Source organism: Penicillium atrosanguineum, assembly GCF_028827265.1.
Source record: "Penicillium atrosanguineum strain IBT 20685 chromosome Unknown utg000003l_segment0_segment0, whole genome shotgun sequence".
NCBI lineage: Eukaryota > Fungi > Ascomycota > Eurotiomycetes > Eurotiales > Aspergillaceae > Penicillium > Penicillium atrosanguineum.
In genome coordinates this window covers 3,037,624-3,058,196 of record NW_026623135.1, presented here as the reverse complement: position 1 = coordinate 3,058,196, position 20,573 = coordinate 3,037,624, and the positions used below count along the sequence as shown (strand labels likewise).

Sequence of the window (20,573 nt, the reverse complement as noted above, 5' to 3'; positions counted from 1 at the left end):
TATTGTGGCATTGATTGTGGGGGTTGAAAAATGACTGTGGGACCGAGTGGTTCCCGGTGTACCTTAGCCCCTGACTTTTATTGAACCAGCCGGTCGGATAACACCAGGGCCGAGATGATCATCGGTTGCATTGCGGATGGATCCGATCTAGGTCAAGTTTATGTAGTACTAAGTAGGTCAGGTACACACTTGGTGCTTCCTTGTTGCACTCTTCCGTGCAACTGTCGCAGTAACATGTGAACTGCAGATCAGTGGGAATCCTCTAGTGCCAAAAATGCAAGACTAAAGCACCTAAGTACCCAAGCTAGCATTTAGGGGATACGAAGCGTGCAGTAGTGGCATTCTGCAGCATGCGAGTTCAAGGCGAGCCGGTGCCAGCACAGTCACAGTCCCCACTCATCCCACTTCGCGTCCCAACAGAACATACAGCGCCTTAATTATTACGCCGTATCCTCGTCGTATCGTTCTCGGCTCGACTGTTTACGTGTGGGAGTTTTGTGGGAGTCTTGTGGGAGTCCTAGCCCAATGAGACGTGGGGAATGATTTTCGGTGATGGGGGGCACCTGCGGTTGCCCTGGCTCTTCCGAGACTCGGTGAGGGTCATTCCCGAGCAAATACCGGGCGAACGCCGTGATATCCATTATAGATCTCTCAGATCTGGTTCACCACTGGATATATATACCCACCGATTGGTCAATGGCGTATTCTGGAACTTCTAGAGCCTTGGAATGTTGAAGATGATCCGCGCGAACCCGATGCCGAGAGGCGCATTCAACCAATTCCACCCAACGAGCCCGAGGTACCAAACTCGGTTTTGATTCCATCCGCATCTCCGTACACGCCTGCTGCTACGGATGTTCCAGACACCGAGGCTACACGCGTCCCTTGGTCCGAGGTCGCACAATCAATAGCCTAGGAGTGTCATGAAGCCGAAGACGATCGCGATGGTCGTTTAAGAACATCATAAATGCCAATCAAAACAACAGGGTCCTAATCACAAATGCTGACGGAACTTCCCTACTTCATGGTACCCTTATTACGAATACTAACACATTAACGGTCACCCCGTGTTCCAGCGCCGTGTGTGTCCGACAAGTCAATTGAGCTTTGGAAAAACGGGCTCGAGCTCAATTGACTCGATGATTAAAGGAAGGTCTCAGCAGGCGATATTGAGCCTCGTCAATTATGTGGTACACGAGTGGTATGTGCTCTGCTCAAACAGTGCGCTGACGATTATTCCTTCGACACAGCCGAAAGTCTCCTTAGCCCACAGAAACTTATCGTCAGGGCCGGCGACAACCCAGTATATTATAGGGCGTTCGAGATTCTTTCTGGTAAGCATATATACTCCATTTCCGTCTCATATGGTACGAGCATCTTTTGGAAGACATTCGATGAAATAATGGCCTGACTCGGGAAGACAATACAATGCGCCTAGAGGATTCGCAAACCATGTCATCAGAAGGCGCATACATCATGAACCTTGGAATCATTGATTTGAATCAACCCCACCAAAGGCAAGGAGTAAATTGTAATCAGCATGGAATTGACACGATGGGCCGACTCGGATAGCTTTACCCGCAATCCATTTCCAGAGTCCGGGGTTCACCCACATAGTGACACAGACCATACCAAGGCTTCAAGATCGTCAGAGTCGAGTCCTCTTCCTTGGAAATATCCAATGATAAGCGTAGTAGAGAGACATCTCTAATCAAGTTGAGGATTAGCAATCCGTGAATCATCCAATGAGCCAATGAGAGCTTATCGTCGATGCTCTTCAGGATCTTTCCCCCATCTTTCACTGCGATGTATCCGTACCCACGAACCTCACGCCTCGACTCAAACTTGGGTCCGTGAATGCTTGCGAAGGGATCGACTATTTTAAGAACATTTACTCCGTCAGAAGAGAGCAAGATTCGACTGATGCTCAGGTGCTCAACTTCAACTTCCGCAACTCACGACAATGCCAATTACTTCAGCATGCGAGCAGAGCGAACCCAAATATGAAACGTACGAAATCTCATCATCACCACAACCCCCACCTCCCGACGAGGAAGAAGATGTCGGCCATCCCGAAGGAGGGTGGAAAGCCTGGTCCGTCGTCCTTGGAGCATGGTGTGCGATGATCCCAGCAATGGGGCTCCTGAATACCCTCGGAGTATTGCATGCATGGATTAGCACGCATCAATTGCAGAACTATTCCGAATCGAGCATTGGGTGGATTTTTGGCGCTTATGGCTTTTTTCTTTACTTGGCAGGGGCTCAAGCTGGTAAACTATGATCCACCGATCTCGAGGCCTTGAAACTAACCTCTCCAAAAAGGGCCCGTCTTTGATACCTATGGTTCTAATCATGTCGTCATTCCTGGATCCATTGGGATCGTTGCTTCATTGGTTTGCTTGAGTTTTAGTGAAGGTGCGTTTATGGATGATTTCTTGGGTGCGATGGTTGAGAGGTTGCTAATTGACTCCAGAATATTACCAGATATTCTTGTCTTTTAGTGTGCTAGGTGGCCTTTCCGCTTGCACGTTATTCACACCATCAATCTCTGCAGTTGGTCACTGGTTCAATGTCCGTCGAGGATATGCTACAGGTATTGCCTGTACAGCCGGAGGAATCGGAGGAGTCGTTTTCTCTCTGATCATTCTCTTCGCCGCGCCCAAGATCGGGTTCTCTTGGGCCATACGCGTCATTGCACTTCTCTCCGCAGTGATGTGTACAGCAGCCTGCATGCTTCTCAAGACCAGAGTCCCCGGTAATATCAAAGCGGGAGCATCTATCGATTTTCGAGCCCTCAAGGACCCCAACTACGCCTTTACAACAGTCGCGGTCTTCCTAGTCGAATTCGCGGTGTTCATTCCTTACACCTACATTGCGTCTTACGCTGTAGATTCCGGTGTGGGGGATAGGCTCTCCTACCTCTTGATCGTATTCCTGAACCTCGGCGCCATCCCAGGCCGCTTCCTGCCTGGCCTGATAGCAGACAGAATCGGGCGGTTCAACGTGATGGTCTTGACATCATTTATCTGCACCATTCTGACTCTAGCGCTCTGGCTTAGAGCCGGTGATAACCTGGCTGCGATCATTTGCTACGCTGTGTTCTTTGGATTCTGGAGTGGAGCTGCCATCAGTTTGACGCCAGTGTGCATTTCTCAGGTCTGTACCACTGGTGACATTGGGAAGAGAATGGGGACCACTTATACGATCAGCAGTATTGGAACCCTTACGGGGATCCCGATTGCAGGGGCAATTCAGCAGCGAGATCGAGGAGGGTATAATGGGTTGATTATCTTCGGCGGAGTCCTTTATCTTGTTGCGGCTATTGCGTTTGTGTTGGCCAGGGGGGTTTGTCGAGGGTGGTCTTTGAAAACCAAGTTTTAGACTATTTGTAACGGAGACAGAATATAATAGAGCCTCTACCAATAGAAAACGATAGAAATTACAGTACGTCCCGAAACTGGTGCGACCACCTACACTCTTCGATTGATTCTCTAACCCTAATATCAAGACGTACTAATCTTTGATGGGAATTGTTTCGGAATACCCCTGCTAGTTAGACATGTGTTGCGTCTTCTTTCAATTATACTGTATTTTGAGATTAGGTATTATCTTGTAATAGAAATATCTAGGACCTCCAAACCCCCAACCTGCAAAGAAACCTCCCGAGAGACGACGCTCTTAACAATCAATTAAGAGTGGACGAACCAACATGGCGTCAAACCTAGCCCCTTCGAAACATGGGCTTATTTATACATGATCCACAATGGGAAGCTGTCTACATCGCAAAAGGCATAGGCTGCTGGCTGCAATAGGAGTACCATCCTGAGAATCTCTTCCAAACATACGTATGCTTGGCAGCGTCAAAGCACCGCCTAACCGAGGCGGACGACCCGTAGGGTCGCTCCAGTCACGCTTGAGGCTTTATGCAATCATCTAGTCAAAAAGCCCACCCTTAAACTCGGTGAGATGGCGGTTTTTCAGTGGGACAAATTTGCTATTCATGCAACGAAATCGAGCAGCAGCCGCGCTCTTGCGTCCGAAGGCAGGCCTAGAAAAATTGCTTGAGTCAAGGCCCGAGAGCGCAATCTAGACCTACGTGACGGATACCTTCACTTCATCTCAGACTTCCCATCTTACCACCTTGTCTACATGGATGAGTCTGGATATGATAAAAGGATAGGCTTTAGGCGAACAAGTTGGTCCCCAATAGGTATAGCACCAGTTCAAATGTATAAATTTCATCGTGATAAGCGATTTCAGATACTGCCCGCCTATGCCCAAGATGGTATTGTTCTGTCTTGAGTTTCCAAGGCTCCACCGATGCGTCCGTCTTTGAGGATTTTATCGAGCAACTTCTCCAGCATTGCGGGAAATGGCCCGAGCCGTCATGGACAACGCATCATTTCATTACTCGGACCACATAGAACAGATGCATCTAGAAGCTGTCGTAAATGTTACAACTCAAAATGCATGGAGACACGTAGTATTCAACGAAGGTACGAATCTGAGGAAGAAACTAAGTGTTGAGCGCTGCGAGCTCAGCGAACAGTCGCTCGCTAGTCCCAATCGGGTCAGTCAGGTTCCCCCATCCAGGTCTATAGATCACTTGTCAGTCCTATGCGTCACAGTAAAGCTGATGTTTTGCCTCTATATTCTCCAGATTTGAGCCCTATTGAGGAGGTCTTCACTGAGTTGAAAGACTTCATCCGGTGAAATTGGCAGGCCTAAGAATGAAAATCCAAATCAAGGGTTTGATACATTTCTCGAATAGTGTGTTGACATCGTCGGTGCAAGGGGCACAAAGTGCAAGAGGACACCTCCGGCACGCAGGCTCGGCCGTAGAGGGGATATGAAGCGGCTACTTGTCGGAATCATCTCGGAGTTTGACTCCTCGCTGTATTACAGATCTTGACAGTATTTACACATTCAACATCAACCAATTTTCGAGGCATAGGAATGTTATCGCGCCCACGGAATCAACGGCCTCCCGCAAATATTGCAAACATACATCACTGCTAACAGTAAGCGGGGCCGCCCCGGTGTGCATGACCGCCAAAAGATTGTGTAATTTACCACGGAAGGGGTGTACCCAAGGTAAATGCTCATTGAATATCAATAAGCCTCTTCGTAATTGTGGAACATCGCCGAAGCCAAAGTATGTTTTGGTCATGGACAATGCATCAATTCACCGCTCTGAGCGTATCTCGCAGATGTATGCCAGTGCAGGAACCGAACTGGTTTATTTGCCTCCATACTCGCCGAATTTAAATCCAACTGAAGAGTGAACCACTACTACCGGCAAACGATTGCTCTCACCAAAGAAATAACTCTAATATTTGGTACGGCCATAAAACAAGATTACTAAAAGGGGGGTCGATTTTTGGCAATTCTGGTAGGCTATATAGGGAGGCCCGTCACCTAGTGAGTCTGATATGGCGTCTTTTGCTCTTGTAGAAGAGAACATATTCACGGGATTTCCGTTCAAATGCCCCAAAATTATTGCATGACAGTAACGCAACTCAATTTTGGCAGGACTAGTCCTTCAACCTTTGAAAAAAAGAGTTCTAGATGGGAAGAGATCTAAGTCGCAACGAGCAATTTCCACTTTTTATAAAACCAGGGTGCCACCTCCCAGCTCCGCATGTCCCACGGCTGCACACCCACTCCAGCTCCTACACGGTGACGGCAGATCAGACCACCTTTCTCAACAATGTCTCGCTTAAGCTCTACTGTGTCTAAAATATGAGGCGCCGTTGCTGCCAGCATGATAGCTTTGGCTCTGAGCTCAGGAAACGGCAGCAAATCTAGTAGCGGATGGTGGGGGAATAGAATCTGGGGCAGGGTTGGCTGAAGATGAGCTGGGATAGAGGGGGGTTGAGACGGCGGCCAGAAGAACACCGGGCTCATCGGACATGGTGGTGTGGGGTCGGTAGAAAGGAGAGCAGAGGGACATGCATCTGAGCGTCGAGAATTCTTGAATGCTGATGCCAAGGCTGTTGGCGTTGTAGAAACAAGCTCGGAGAAGGTGGGTGTGGGTTGATTCGAGGGTGATGGCCAGGGGATCTGCCGGGAGGTCGATGTTATAGTCTTCATTCCCCATGTTTGGCTCAAAAGTGGCAGATTCGGTTTCTTTTACTCCATCGTGCTTCGGACAATGGTCTTGCAAAGACGGGAATAAATGATCGAGAGTCAAAGTAAATGGTGCAGTGTTCCGGGGATGAGTAGGGTGGCTATGGGCATCATCCACTTTCGGAACCGTTTTAACATTCCTGCCGGTCGGGGCAGGGTGTATCTCTTTCGCTGCGCATTTTCTAATGACATGCTCCCCTCCCAAGCGCTCTTTTCGTCTCTGGCCTGCTACATATCAGCTACGTACTACCCATGTACCAAAGAGAACATACGATAAGCCCGTTGCGCGAGCCTGTTCTGTTCTTTCCGAGCGGGTGTGATGATCCTTCTTGGATGTTTCATAGTAGATGTCTCGGACATGGTGTACTTGATTAAAGTCCTAATCGGATGAATTTTGCGTCATGAAAGATATTGGTAGATTTTAATGCCAATATGGCTGACTGGCTGACGCCCTTTAGCTAAGCGGATTGCATCGGATACGTAAGCGGCCCCTTCAACCCCACCTGAGCCACAGATATGTAGGCTATGGTCGCTCGGATTATGATGGCGTTAATAACACAAGTTTCGCTATCGCCGAAAGCCGTGGCTTAGCTCCGACCATAGATTCACTTCTCGGAATGTCAGGCTAATCGGACAAGGATTGTGCCGACCAAGGCGTGTTGGCTGATTTCAGCACCGAAATGGGGACGGCTGATGAGATATCGGCCAATCAGGCTGCAGTGTACATGTAAGCCAACGGAACATCGTGTGAACGATAGCGACGGACAGATGATGTGAAAGCTATATCAGGAAAGCGGTATTGTCTTCAAGAATCATCCTGCGTGTAAGCCAAACATGGATCACGCTATTCGGGGGATACTTCTTTCCGATAGAATGTAAAATTGGCTTAAAGCCATGGGTATATAAGGCTCTGTGCTAACCATTACTACTGAACACATCGACCATTACAACTTTTCAATCATCTGTATAAGATCCCATCAGCACAAGTCCGGAAGATCATGGCCCAGAACACCAAAATCATCGTCATCACCGGTGCAACGGGAACTCAAGGCTCCTCAGTCGCCCGAACCTTTCTCGCTCTCCCCAACTGGCACGTTCGCTGCATTACGCGCAATCCTTCTGGCGCTGCAGCCCAAGCCCTCGCTTCTGCCGGTGCGGAAATTGTCCAAGCGGACCTTTCTGATCTCCCGTCTCTGCGTCGCGGTTTCACCAATGCTCACGCTATCTTCCTGAACACGGATTTCTGGGCGCCGTATGTTGCCTCGAAAGATAGCACTCAAGCCTATCAGGTTGAGCTTCTGCATGGACGCAACGCTGCCCTCGCTGCAGCGGACATCCCTTCCCTTGAACGATTTGTTTATTCCACCCTCGCGCCGATCAAGAAACACTCCAGAGGAAAGTATTCGCATTCCTACCACTGGGATGCCAAAGCAGATGTTGCGCAGAACATCTTGACTGAGACTCCGCAATTAGCCAAGAAGACATCGTTCGTTGTCATCGGGGCGTATGCCATAAACCCTCTGTTTATGCCGAAAATCACCCCCACGGGAGGCTACTTATTCGCAATCCCAGGCCGGAGGGCCTTGAAGATTCCAGTCATCGATACCCAAGGCTCTACAGGTCATTTTGTACGCGCATTGATCGAGGACGAACCTGCTGGGACCCGACTGCTGGCATATGATAGTTATATTTCCATGGAGGAAATTGTGGAAGTATGGAAGAAGGTGACTGGGCACAATATTGAGGTGGTTGAGATGAATGCGGAGACGATGCGTCGGGAATTTGGTATTCCTTTGGAGGTGTTGGATGCGCCGTGGTTTATCGATGAATTTGGGTATACCGGAGGTATTGAGGGAGTTATTGACCATGAGGGACTAAAGGTGAAGGTCCAGACTAAATCGTTTGAGGAATGGCTGGAGAAACAAGATTGGAGGGAAATGTTGGCGGGAGGAAAGGAGCAGCTGGCGAGTGTTTCAGACTGATTGAATGTACATTCTACAGTACCTGCACATATTCTCTGATATGGCTGTACGAGAAACTTGAGGTATCTCCCTCCTCTTGCGTAGTGAGAGAAATTGTATTCAGACAAAGGCGTTTGGTATAGAGACTTATATGTTTCTATTGAGAGGTGCCAATCAAAGGATATTGTGAGAACGCGGATGCCAAGATTCATTAATTTGAGCTAAAATATTCTGCGCTATTACGTTTGACTTCCGGAAAGCACAGTATCCTAATCCATAAAGGGCCACCTTCACTCCAACTGGATTTTGGTTACCATTATTACCGCAGCATTCCACTTCTCAGAACGCACTCCTCATGAAAAAAAATCCCCTTTTCGCATAAGCAATGGATGTCGATGTTATTTGGTGTCCATTTTATTGCTCCTTTGAATAAAACCAATAAGAACACGCAAAAATCGTTCTATTTGAGTATATTTCACTTAGCACAAATTGAAAATTCCTTTGGTTCTTAGTCTCCAAAATCATGTTAAACAACGCGTCTCTAATAATGGATTAAAGAGGAGGTCAGGGAAGAATGGTGATAATATCAGTGATGAAGTCTCCTTCGACAGCGGCTTCACTGTCTTTTCATCATTTCAGGGCCGCAGCGCACCACCCGCGCGTCTTTTAGTCCAATACTGCCTCCAACGACAGGGATTGTCCAGAAAAATCCCAGTACGGACTAGTGTCTATTGGCAATTAGGGTTCGAGAAACAATGAAACAGTGTAGATGGTGACATCGACTCCCGGAAGCACTGTATCGAAAATGACTATCTGTGCGATTTGGCACCGAGTGGGCTCCCAGATCGTCACTTGCATGCGGAATGGCAGAGGGAGATGATAACTTGCCAGATTCTCAAAGCCTACTCTAGCTCCCCATGTTTGACTTGTTTGCACTTCTGTGGAAACTTTTAGCTACCATGACTTATCCATACAGTAACAATACATGGCCTCATGAAATGAATGGAGTAAACAACTGTATAGTTAATCATTCAGGAAAATGGCTATTCCGGGGCTACTCTACATTCAATAGTTCCGTGGCGGACCAACACCCGGGGCTATTAGTATAGTATATCTTAGCATCAGGGTTAGAGAATCAATCGAAGAGTGTAATTGGTCGCACCGGTTTCGGGTCCTACTGTAGAGAAAGGACACGTCAATGGAGCTTATTACTTCTTTTACGCTCGCCACACTCCCCAATCCGATGAGGTCGCATTCATCTCGGACCCCGATATGATGCAATTAGGTAACATTATCGTGGCTTGAAGATTGTGTTGCATAAGAAGAGGCTCAGTGAGGAAGGTTCACACTACGGTCCGTTCGCAAGGGACAGTTGGAAAGCCAATCATGATGTTAGCTCTTCATCGGTGAAGATGCTGAGTTCTGGTTGCACAGGAAATCTGCTCCATCGGTAACTTAACCTGTCGATCGATTAGGAAGCCGCCGCTGTTGGTCAATATCGAAGATCTGGTCCCTGGAATTATACTATTCCTGGTGGACTTCGGCGCTTGCCGACACCTTTCTCGCATTGCTCTCTCCGCGTACGCCACCCACGTCTGCAGATCGGAATCTGGGGATCGCATATAGCAATTTTAAAACACTATAAAGGAAACATTAATTCTGCCTTCAAATTCTCCATTGAATCACTTCAGAATTTGAAGAGTTTTGAAACCATCTAAACCTTGGAGCAAATCCCAACAAGAACAAACAAATTTCTGAGAAACAACACAGCCAAGATGTTTGGTAATGAAACAAAGAGTCTGAAGGAGAAAGTGCGATCCATTATACCCACTTCAGACTCCAAATCCAAAGCTTTTGACAATGAATCCGTGAGAACAATGGAGTAAGGTGTTCTCGATTATAATGACGTCACGCCTCTGACCTCTGGCAGTGATCAAGCTTCAAGGGTTATTTATGATACCGCACCAACTCCCTATAATGGTATTCCTGCACTTTAGTTGAGACTTTTTATGGTATTGACATGTCCCAGGAGATCAGTGTTTTGGTAGTTGTTGTCGGGGGAAGGGTTTCCCCAGGTAAACATACCGGGAGGATATAGAGGCACGGATATGTCCATGGTCGGCTAAGCCATCTATGGACTGGAGTTTTCTGATTGGAGTTTTCTGACACTTCACGTGGACTGAAACAAGGGATATGTCCACGAGATTACGATTTCAGGACTATGATTTGAGGCGTGTCTATACTTTTTTTTGTAGCCTACAGTTACCAGCATTCGCTCTTAGTGTCGAATTTTCTGCGGAAAATGTGCGATGACACTCTCATTTGACCAACGCCGCTTGATTTCCATAATCATTTTGATTCCAGATACTAACCGAAGTACCTTAAAAAAACAACAAGTAGAAGTCGATTGAAAAGCCTGGGAATGGAAGGCTCGCGCCGATGGGGAACTTTAGGGTTTGTAGATGTCGCGGGAAGGCGCCCGAGCCGGAACGTCCGCGTTTTGTGCTTCACCCACTTTCTCTCAGAACCCATAGGCACGCGCCGAGTTGAAAATTTTGTTCATCCGAGTGGATTAAGTCATCCTGAGAGGTTTTGCTCCACCCCTTGTTCAGAGAAGGCGTAGGCAAAGTTGGCGTTTCGCAAGTGGGTGAAATCCGTTCGGATTGACTTGGACAATAAGTATCCCGGTACTTTTCTGTTTTCGATGCTGGAAGATACATTGCTTTGACTTCATCCTTGATTGGTCTTCCCTATTCCGGTTATATGATGCAAAGCACGAAAAGGGCTACGCGCGCCCTCCGCTTCAATGCAAGGGCGTTCTCTACATCTGCCCATTTCGCGGCACCATCGAGTCTCAGTATCAATGCCGACCGTCTTTGGGAGACATTACATGAGACGTGCAAATGGGGTGCAGCTCACCCTTATGGGGAGTATGTTCATTTTCTAATCTTGATCAAAATATCAAATTGACGGCGCCTCTAGTAACCCAAGGGATACCGGCATGGCGCGCTTGACTCTAAATGATGATGATGCGCGCGTGCGACGGTGGTTTGCAGATGAGGTTCAGAAACTGGGATACTCTCTCTCGGTAGATCAGATGGGCAACATGTTCGCGCGGCAATCTGGACGATTGGAATCTACAGCACCTATGATCGCCATGGGAAGTCACCTCGACACCCAACCCCGTGGGGGGCGGTATGATGGTATTCTCGGAATCATGGCTGCGTTGGAAGTTCTGCGCACTATGAAGGAGAACAACTTCAAAACTAACTTTGATGTTGGGATTGTGAATTGGACAAAGTATGTTCACGTCAACTCGTGAGGCACCGTATTGAGAGCTCTGACTAATTCAATACAGTGAGGAGGGAGCTCGATTCCCCAAGTCCATGTGCTCATCTGGTGTATGGGCTGGTGCTGTTCCCATTCAAAAAGCCTGGGACCTGTGCGATATCCATGATTCCAATGTGACCCTGCGCTCTGAGCTGGAGAGGCACGGGTTTCTAGGAGACATTGAATGCTCCAGTGATCCGGAGACTGGATACCCGCTTGGTGCTCACTTTGAACTGCATATTGAACAGGGGCCCATTCTCCCAGAGACTGGACGGTCGATTGGTATCGTGCAGGGAGCTCAGGGATATAGATGGTTGACTTTCACTGTTCACGGCAAGGATGCTCACACTGGAACGACCCCCTTCAGTGCCCGCCAGGATCCTCTTTTGGCAGCATCCAAGATGATTGCTGCCTCGAACGCTATTGCCAAGCAACATGGTGCTTTGGCTTCAACGGGTATCATTAAGGTGCCTTCAAACGCCTCCACCAATACCGTGGCTACTAACGTTACCTTCACTCTGGACATTCGACACCCTCAAGACAGTGTCGTGCACACCGTCCAAGAAGTATGCCTAAGGGAGTTCGGCGCCATCGCCTCAGAGGACGGAAAGGGCGTGTCATTCGACTGGACTCTCGATACGGACTCCCCCGCCGTTAAGTTTGACCAGGACTGTGTGGCATCTATCAAGGCAGCTGCGGATTGTCTCGTCGGGCCCGAGAAGTCAATGCTTATGACTAGCGGCGCTGGTCATGATACTGTCTATACAAGCAAGCACTGCCCGTCGGCTATGATCTTTGTCCCCTGTCGGGATGGTGTGAGTCACCACCCGACGGAGTACTGCTCACCTGAAGACTGGTGAGTACTGAAGTTCCTTGGGAAGTCCACGATGCTAATCTTTATAGTGCACTTGGTACTCAAGCTTTGCTGGAAGCCGTTGTTCACTATGACGAGAGCAAGGCGAACAAAGGGAGTGGGGTTTAAGTTATATAGATTTTGCGACAAATAGATTCCTAGCGTGTAGAAACGATCAAATACAAACAAATTCTGTCCTCGAAGCCAGTTCTGGGGATCAAAACATGAGAATATGATCCGGGCTCACCAAATACGCATTCAGTGAGTGTGTCACTGGAAGGCACATCATGTCTCTGAGGACAGAATGATCCTTGGAACCAGAAATCTCTGAAGAAATGCTGGAATGAGTTATTATGCACCATGAGATCGTATAGTTGTACTCTCAATTGACTTTCCGTGGTCTCCACTATAGCCGAACACGATGTCGTTGGAAGGCGCGCTACATGTACACGGAAGGCTCACAACCCTCCCGAACGCAAAGATGAGACGCCTCGCTTAGAATAGCAGATAGCGGACTCAAAATTTATTGCAGCATTCTTGCCTAGCATCAATCGCACTTCTAAGTTTCCCCGAACTCACAGAATGTCGTCGAGACGGCCAGTCTATCTGAACCCCGCCTCAGGCGAGCGCTGTGAATGTCCTCCAGTGGCAGGCCTCGCCGAGTTTCACAAATCGCTTCCAAACTATGCTCCAACTCCGCTAGTTTCTTTGAATGAACTTGCCACGGAACTCGGTATTCGTGCAATCTACGTCAAGGATGAAAGTAACAGATTCGGCCTTCCTGCTTTCAAGGCTCTTGGCGCGTCGTGGGGTTGTTTTCGGGCTATTGCCCGGCAAGTTGGACTTCCAACAACTGCCTCTTTGGATGAAGTTTCTATCTGCGCCAAGGCGAACTCGATCACCTTGATTGCGGCTACAGAAGGGAACCATGGAAGAGCTGTTGCTTTCATGGCCCGGTTGATGGGCATTGAAGCGCGGATCTTCGTTCCTCAATCTATGGATGAGACCACGCAGGGCTTCATCACCGGTGAAGGTGCTCGCGTGTTTGTTGTCCAGGGCTGTTATGATATGGCAGTTCAAGAAGCTTATGATCAATCACACCGGATTGAAAATGCACTTTTAATTCAGGATACTGCATTCGAGGGGTACGAGGATGTTCCCGCTTGGATTGTCGAGGGGTACTCGACTATGATGAACGAGGCTGAAGAGCAGCTCTCTCAGCTTGGTCTATCTGCAAGCGTGATGGTCACTCCTGTTGGTGTCGGCAGCCTTGCGCATGCGGTCGCAAAACATTGCAAGTCTAGGGAAAGACCTGTCTCGGTTGTCGTCGTTGAGCCTGACTCTGCACCTTGTCTCTCGTCTAGTCTGCGTGCTGGGAAATCGGTCCCGGTGCAGACTTCTGACACTATTATGGATGGCATGAACTGTGGTACCGTCTCGTCAACCGCTTGGTCTGACTTACAACGTTTTGTCGATGCAAGTATCACTGTCTCGTCCTATGAGAGCCACCGCGCAGTTCAGTATCTCACTTCCAAGTCAGTGAACGCTGGGCCTTGCGGTGGTGCTTCTTTGGCCGCCCTTCTCTGCTTGGCTGCTGACAAGGAACGGTTCGCCGTTCTAAAAGAAGACTCTGTTGTGGTTCTCCTGGCCACCGAGGGTGCACGGAAATATCAGACCCCCCGCGACGTTTCCGTGGAAGACACGGTTGGTTTGACGCAGGCGCTCACTCAAATTAACTCTTCTAACCCGACTTTGTCTGTGAGCGATGGTGTCGGAGAGAGTGAAATTGCCGATTATTTATCTGCTTGGCTCGCTCATCGGGATATCGAATTCCACCGCGTCGAGCCAACCGCTGGACGCCCATCAATTGTTGGTGTTCTCCGGGGAAGCGGAGGAGGCAAATCAATCATGTTCAATGGCCATATTGACACAGTCAGCTTGTCCAGCTACGAGAAGGATCCCCTCTCTGGTGTCCTGGGAACGAAAGACGGCAAGCAAGTAATCTTCGGAAGAGGCACCTTGGATATGAAGGGTGGTCTTGCTGCAGCTCTCGCAGCCTTGGCATCAATCAAGAAAAACGGTCAAATTCCTCGCGGTGATATTATTGTCGCAGCCGTGTCCGACGAAGAGGATGCTTCTCTAGGAACGCAGGATATCATCGCAGCCGGGTGGCGCGCGGACGCCGCAGTTGTCGCCGAACCTACGATGCAAGCCATTGCAACGGCGCATAAGGGATTCGTTTGGATCGAAGTTAATATCTTGGGAGTCGCCGCCCACGGCTCTGACCCTTCTGCAGGAGAAGACGCTATTCTCCATGCGGGATGGTTCCTTAGAGCCCTTGAGCAATATCAAGCTCAACTCCCTTTTGATGATCTCTTGGGTCAGGCGTCGATGCATTGCGGTCTGATCCGTGGTGGCGAAGAACCATCCTCCTATCCTGGTAAATGCACGATCACGCTTGAGTTCCGCACCATTCCCGCCCAAACCGAAGAGTCAATCCTGAAGGACGTGAGTGAGTTGCTGAAGAATGTGTCCTTGGAGACTCCTCGCTTCAAGTACCAAGAGCCCTGTATAACCATGTCTCGGCCAACAATGAAACTTACAAAAAACCATCCTCTTGTGGAAAAGGCTGTTGCTTGTGCGTCTGAAGTCTTTGGGAGCGAACCTGTCGTCAAAAGCGTGCCTTTCTGGTGCGACGCTGCTTTGTTAGGTGAAGCTGGGATCCCGTCGATCGTGTTTGGACCTTCTGGCGAGGGATTGCATAGCAAGGAGGAATGGGTCGAGGTCGAGAGCTTGATTCAGATGGAAAAGACTTATAGATCTTTGGCCTTAGACATCTGTGGTTGAAATAAACCTGTACATTTTCAATTCTGTTGATAGATCACATCAACCAGCCACCTTTCAATCCGATGCATATTGATGCCCTGCATACGTATGTCATATCCGTAATCCTGGCGTAGCCCTCATGGACTTTCTGATCCATAGTAGGTATCTGGCCACCGCGAACCCTAATAGGACTGTCCAGGTATGCATATAAAGTGTGTGCAGTGAACGGCTTCAGCCCTTGAATCAGCATTGCAGGCAGACAATTGTTATCTTGCAGCCTCCCAGTGGCCAGAACAATTTCTGATAGACACCGGGATAAAGTCAGTATATTACCATCTGGGCAGAGAGTGTTTAGCACCTTAGTACCGATCCATCCTTAATATTTTGTTTCGCAACCGATGCAATCCTGTCAGTTTGTCAACCATCACCTACGGGAGCAGAAACCGGTGAAGACATGAAATGCATCAATTTGCTACCGACTGTACATGAAAGGAAAAACCTAGACGCAACAGGAAGGGGATCGAACAGGAGAGAATAAGGAAATATATAGAGACAACCTCGCCCTCAACCAGCCTGGCAGATTAGCCGGCGAGGGCAGGTCCAAAGTGATCTAGTTGTAGATAGAAAACCGATCCATCTTCTGCATCGTTTTTGAGTGACAAATGGGGGAGAAGGAGGGCGTGAAAGTGGGAGGTAGGAGGTAGAGAGGATTTTACATGCCGGGGGAGATCAGCTTGCCCTCAGCACGGCTGTTCGGGTGCCAGCCACCAGCGTAGGGGGCGGCACCGAGCTCCTGCTCGTATTCGCGGATGCGCTTCTCCAGCTCCGGGCGGAAGTGGCGGATCAGACCCTGGATGGGCCAGGCGAAGGCCTCGCCCAGGGCACAAATGGTGTGGCCCTCGACCTGCTTGGTCAACTCCTGGAGCATGTCGATCTCACGGTCACGGGCGTTACCGGTCTCCAGACGCTGCATCATCTGCATAGTCCATTTGCTGCCCTCACGGCAAGGAGTGCACTGACCGCAAGACTCGTGCTTGTAGAACTGGGACAGGCGGGAGATGGCACGGACAATGTCGGTGGACTTGTCCATGACGATGACGGCGGCGGTACCCAGACCGGACTGGGAGTCCTTGAGGGCATCGAAGTCCATGAGTTGGTCGTCGGCAACGGATTTGGGGATAACAGGAGTGGAAGAACCACCGGGAATGACGGCGTAGAGGTTATCCCAGCCGCCACGGACGCCACCGCAGTGCTTCTCGATCAGTTCGCGCAGGGAAATGGACATCTCCTCCTCAACGGTGACGGGGTTGTTGACGTGGCCGGAGATACAGAACAGCTTCGTACCGGCGTTGCGCTCACGACCGAAGGACGAGAACCAGCTGGGGCCGCGGCGAATGATAGTCGGGACAACGGCGACGGTCTCGACGTTGGTGACAGTGCTGGGGCAACCGAAAAGACCGACGGCAGCGGGGAACGGGGGCTTGAGACGGGGCTTTCCAGCCTTGCCCTCAATGGACTCAATGAGGGAGGTCTCTTCGCCACAAACGTAGGCACCCATACCGCGGTGGATGTAGACGTCGAAGTCGTAACCGGTACCGGAAGCGTTCTTGCCGATGTGACCGGCGGCATAGGCCTCGTTGATAGCGCGCTGGAGAACGGTCGCCTCGTGGTAGAACTCACCACGGATGTAGATGTATGCGGCGTTAGCGTTCATGGCACGGCCGACCACCAAGCAGCCCTCGATGAGCTTCTGGGGGTCCTTGCGCATAATCTCGCGATCCTTGCAAGTACCGGGCTCACCCTCATCAGCGTTGATGACCAAATAACGGGGGCGAGGATCCTTGTCCCAGTCCTTGAAGTTCATGAACGACTAAATTGCGTGCCGGGTCAGCCCGAAAATCAATCACCAAGCGCGTCTCATTGCCAATTCCCACTTACGTATTTCAATCCCGAGGGAAAACCAGCACCGCCACGACCACGGAGACCAGAAGCCTTGATCTCTGAAATGAGCTGTTAAAAAAGCATCAGCAAACGCCCATTCCCGAGAATCCGTCGATCCGAGATGTAACCCACCCAGTCGTGGCCCTTCAGCACCATGTCCTTTGTCCGGTGCCAATCACCGCCATACTTCATAGCCGACTTGAGGTCAGCACCGTGGTGGTTGTAAAGGTTGGTGAAGATTCGGTCCTGGTCCTTGAGCCCGCCATGGTGTCGCACGGGAGGAGCCTCCTGCACGGTTGCGAAGGAGCGGGCGGCCGTCCCTTGGGCGCGGAGGGAGCGGGTGGAGAGGGAGGAGATGGAGGAGGAGGTGGGAGCCGCCGCTCGAGATATCATGATGGCGGATTGAGGCAATTCGTGGGGGAAGATCGAGCGGTCCTGGAGAGAGAGGGAAGGGGGAGCTTAAGGCAATTCCTGCGCTCTGATTAACGATCCGTCTTTAGGAGGCCCATGATTGGTTCAAAGTCATGTGACTATCGTTACTCAGCATTTGCCCGTTTTGGCCATGACGCGCCTTCCGTTATGGGAAATCTCCCTCACTAGTTAATTAACTATGTCGTTTTCTTATTTACATCCTCATCTTTTTAAATGTTTATGTTTTCTTCAATTTCTTAGATAGGCATCAATCTCTTCGAAATTGTCCCCATATAACTTCCCATTCACAAGCTAATTTTGTTCCAATCACTCATTTGGCACGTACATAACCGCCTGTTTCTGCATCGGGGGGTTCTCTGTCACCAGCACCTGCAATGGCTCCAGGGGGAGAAGCACCATCTCTTCCTTGGCCACTTTCCATGCCCACTGGAGCCAGCCGGGCTCCATCCAGGTAGATTCCGGGCCAATCCAGGTCACTCCAGCTTCATCCAGCCATGCTCGAGCCATCAAATCGCTTACCACCTGACCCATTGCGTCAATGTTCTCCCGTCCCACCGCATGGTCCCCATCAAATCCTGTGGGTGCTGGGTATTGTTCGAGAAGGAAATCAACCCATTTAGTCAAACGCGGCGAGAGCTTCGGTCTGGCCTGGGGTGACTGGCAAGTTGCAACCAGGATACCTACAACAAGCGAAAAGAGACTGTGCGGGTCAATTGCCAACCCTGGGACTTGAATCTTGATATATTCGAGTACAGAGCTGAAGCAAGCTTGGGCTGGGGCCTGCATCTCCTCTGGCAGTAGACTGTAAAGCTCTCCAATTCGGAAGAGCTGACCGTTCTTTGGAAGCAGAGAAGTACGCTCGAGAATGCGAACTTTGATCTGAGACAAGACATGATCCGAGAAGTGGCCTTTTGGGATCTGTGAGAAGTGCTCTTCGAGCAGGAACTTAGTGTCTGCCCATTCTTCGCCACGGTTGAGGGCTCTTGCGCGTGCAATTGTCCATGTCGCGATGATCAGTGCTGCCTTGTCCATGGTGATTAGGCCGTCACGGTAGATCTTGCAAAACATCTGTCTTACGTTCTTGGGTTCCGAGGGCAGGTCTCTTCCAGAATCCTGAAGCTGCATGATGTGCGCAATCAGCTCGTGGCTAAGCTGTGCCAAAGCTGCCAGTGTACAGCGTCCGTTGCCGTAGGTCTGCGGGATAGTGATAGATGATTCCTCAATTGTGATGCTCCGGTGTTCACGCTCGTTACCATGCATAATGGTCAATGCATCGAACAGTGCCGGAGAGAAGACCGAATGTTCCATAGGTCGGTATGGGGAGAGAAGCGGGTAAAAGATGTTGAAAATGTAATAATGCTCATCGTTGTTGTTGGCCGCAGCTGGGAACATCTGGATCTGGCGTTCCCTGGCCATGCCAAGCGGGCTGTCTTTCCCTACACCCAGTTTGATAATGCGGTAATCTGTTGGGTTATCCACGATGCAGAAGCCATAATTCATCAGCACTAGTTCATGTTAGCGCTTAATCAAAAATTTTAGTAACATGGGGACACTCACACTGCTCATTGTTCCGTGGTCCGTAGTTGTTGGAGATCTCTTCTCTTGGTCGAATATTCTCCCGAATAATCAATCCAACGTCCTTCGTTCCAGCACGCCACTCGACTTTGGCGAGTGGCCGATGGTTAGGGAGGTCGATAAGCGGAAGTAGAACCGAAATTCCGGATTCAGGAAGGTCAGATGCCTCCACTCCATCAGCCAGGACCTTTGCCGAGAATGCGCGAGAGGTAATGATGGTCGAAGCCCAGAGGTAGAGTTCCCTGAAAAGTCAGCAATTAACACCAAGTAACCTAACTAGGCTCTTTTTGCTCTAAGGATGTTACTTACCAGGTATAGTTTTCAGATCCCTCAAAATCAAGCTCATCAAGCTTCGTGATGCATTCCTCGTACTTCTTATCCCAGATCGCGTATCTGAAATGGGAAGCCTCGATGACCCCCATCCCCTCAATCCAGTCCGCATCTTCCTGGTCAAAGAACAAAGGGGTGTTCAGGTGACCTGGCTGAGGAAGGGTCCGCAAATAAGGGTACCAGAATCCATCTTCTCCACGCAGGTAATGGCCCATTAGGAAAAAGGCGAAGGTCTCTTCCGATCCCATGGTCTCAATGAATGCCTGCGGGAGCTTCACGTCGTGACTGGAGTATGAACCCTTGGTAGACTTGTAGTCAATCGCATTGTAGTAGGACATTGTGATACTTAGTGGGGTGCTGATTGCGCGGGTCTCTGGCTCGATGGCTTTTGGCCAGTCGGATTTGACTTGCATGTGGACGCCGCGCTGTTCATCGTGGGCGATCACGACAGCATCATGCATAGAGCCTCCATGACTGGCTGACCACTTCTCGAGCTCCTTGTGGAGATCTAGCGAATGCATTCTCGCGAGGTCCTGATGAATACCCAAGATAGATGAGATTCCGTGAAATTGCAAGATATATTCACAGAGAGATGAGTGATAAAACTCCGAGGTTGCGGGTGAACAATGTCACAGTCCAGGAGAGCCTCTAGACCGACGAGCCAGAAAAGATTGAGAGACCCAGGCAGGTCTGGCGCGAGATCTAAGTGAGAAGACGAAGTAAGTGATATCACTGTTCGTCAAAAGATTCCGCGGGTGGGACCCACTTTTTTGTGTGCGCGGGATGTAGTGAACCTCCCACCTTAAAAGACAACGATGTGAGAAAGTTTAGCCAACGTTTAAAGTCCAGAGAGATTAGAGAAGTAACCTCGAAAGGTTGCTACTAGGAAAGCTTCCGTGTTATGGTGGGAAATATTGCAAAGCATCAATTCTCTCTACTGCCAACTATCGTACAAGGTCATCACTTCCCCCTAACAAAAACCGACCACTCGTCTCTTCACACGATGCATAAGAAGTAAACACCATGGAAAACAACACGAGACGGCCATCATCATGCAGATCCTCCCAAAAGATTAACCAAAGATGGAAAATATGTACAGATACCATGCCGCCCAAAACCAGCATAGATGTAAACATCCCCCAACTAGCGAGAAAGGAAAGAATAGCACCCCATGAGATTCTTCCTAACGATGGAAA

General features: G+C 49.6%; 7 protein-coding genes across 7 annotated transcripts; 4 read left to right on the top strand and 3 right to left on the bottom strand.

The window, feature by feature from the left end:
* Positions 1–1,963: 1,963 nt before the first annotated feature.
* N7443_004582 (putative oxalate/formate antiporter) lies at positions 1,964–3,381 on the top strand (the record flags this gene model as incomplete). The annotated part of the gene is made up of 3 exons (XM_056884638.1): positions 1,964–2,270; positions 2,323–2,415; positions 2,474–3,381. 3 exons carry the CDS (start codon positions 1,964–1,966, stop codon positions 3,379–3,381), a joined length of 1,308 nt encoding a protein of 435 aa, XP_056742916.1.
* A 2,404-nt stretch (positions 3,382–5,785) lies between these two features.
* On the bottom strand, positions 5,786–6,489 carry N7443_004581 (bZIP transcription factor; the record flags this gene model as incomplete). Its single annotated transcript, XM_056884637.1, has 2 exons — positions 5,786–6,354; positions 6,402–6,489. 2 exons carry the CDS (start codon positions 6,487–6,489, stop codon positions 5,786–5,788), a joined length of 657 nt encoding a protein of 218 aa, XP_056742915.1.
* Positions 6,490–7,127: 638 nt separating this feature from the next.
* On the top strand, positions 7,128–8,111 carry N7443_004580 (uncharacterized protein; the record flags this gene model as incomplete). Its single annotated transcript, XM_056884636.1, has 1 exon — positions 7,128–8,111. The coding sequence occupies one exon, from the start codon at positions 7,128–7,130 to the stop codon at positions 8,109–8,111; it is 984 nt and encodes a 327-aa protein (XP_056742914.1).
* Positions 8,112–10,856: 2,745 nt separating this feature from the next.
* Positions 10,857–12,402, top strand: N7443_004579 (M20 family metallo-hydrolase; the record flags this gene model as incomplete). Its single annotated transcript, XM_056884635.1, has 4 exons — positions 10,857–11,020; positions 11,073–11,390; positions 11,449–12,276; positions 12,324–12,402. The coding sequence occupies 4 exons, from the start codon at positions 10,857–10,859 to the stop codon at positions 12,400–12,402; spliced, it is 1,389 nt and encodes a 462-aa protein (XP_056742913.1).
* A 453-nt stretch (positions 12,403–12,855) lies between these two features.
* Positions 12,856–15,120, top strand: N7443_004578 (putative diaminopropionate ammonia-lyase; the record flags this gene model as incomplete). Its single annotated transcript, XM_056884634.1, has 1 exon — positions 12,856–15,120. One exon carries the CDS (start codon positions 12,856–12,858, stop codon positions 15,118–15,120), a length of 2,265 nt encoding a protein of 754 aa, XP_056742912.1.
* Positions 15,121–15,811: 691 nt separating this feature from the next.
* Positions 15,812–17,433, bottom strand: N7443_004577 (NADH-quinone oxidoreductase subunit NuoF; the record flags this gene model as incomplete). Its single annotated transcript, XM_056884633.1, has 3 exons — positions 15,812–16,969; positions 17,038–17,109; positions 17,173–17,433. 3 exons carry the CDS (start codon positions 17,431–17,433, stop codon positions 15,812–15,814), a joined length of 1,491 nt encoding a protein of 496 aa, XP_056742911.1.
* Positions 17,434–17,778: 345 nt separating this feature from the next.
* On the bottom strand, positions 17,779–19,898 carry N7443_004576 (SET domain protein; the record flags this gene model as incomplete). Its single annotated transcript, XM_056884632.1, has 3 exons — positions 17,779–18,977; positions 19,030–19,289; positions 19,357–19,898. The coding sequence occupies 3 exons, from the start codon at positions 19,896–19,898 to the stop codon at positions 17,779–17,781; spliced, it is 2,001 nt and encodes a 666-aa protein (XP_056742910.1).
* Between the last annotated feature and the right edge of the window lie 675 nt (positions 19,899–20,573).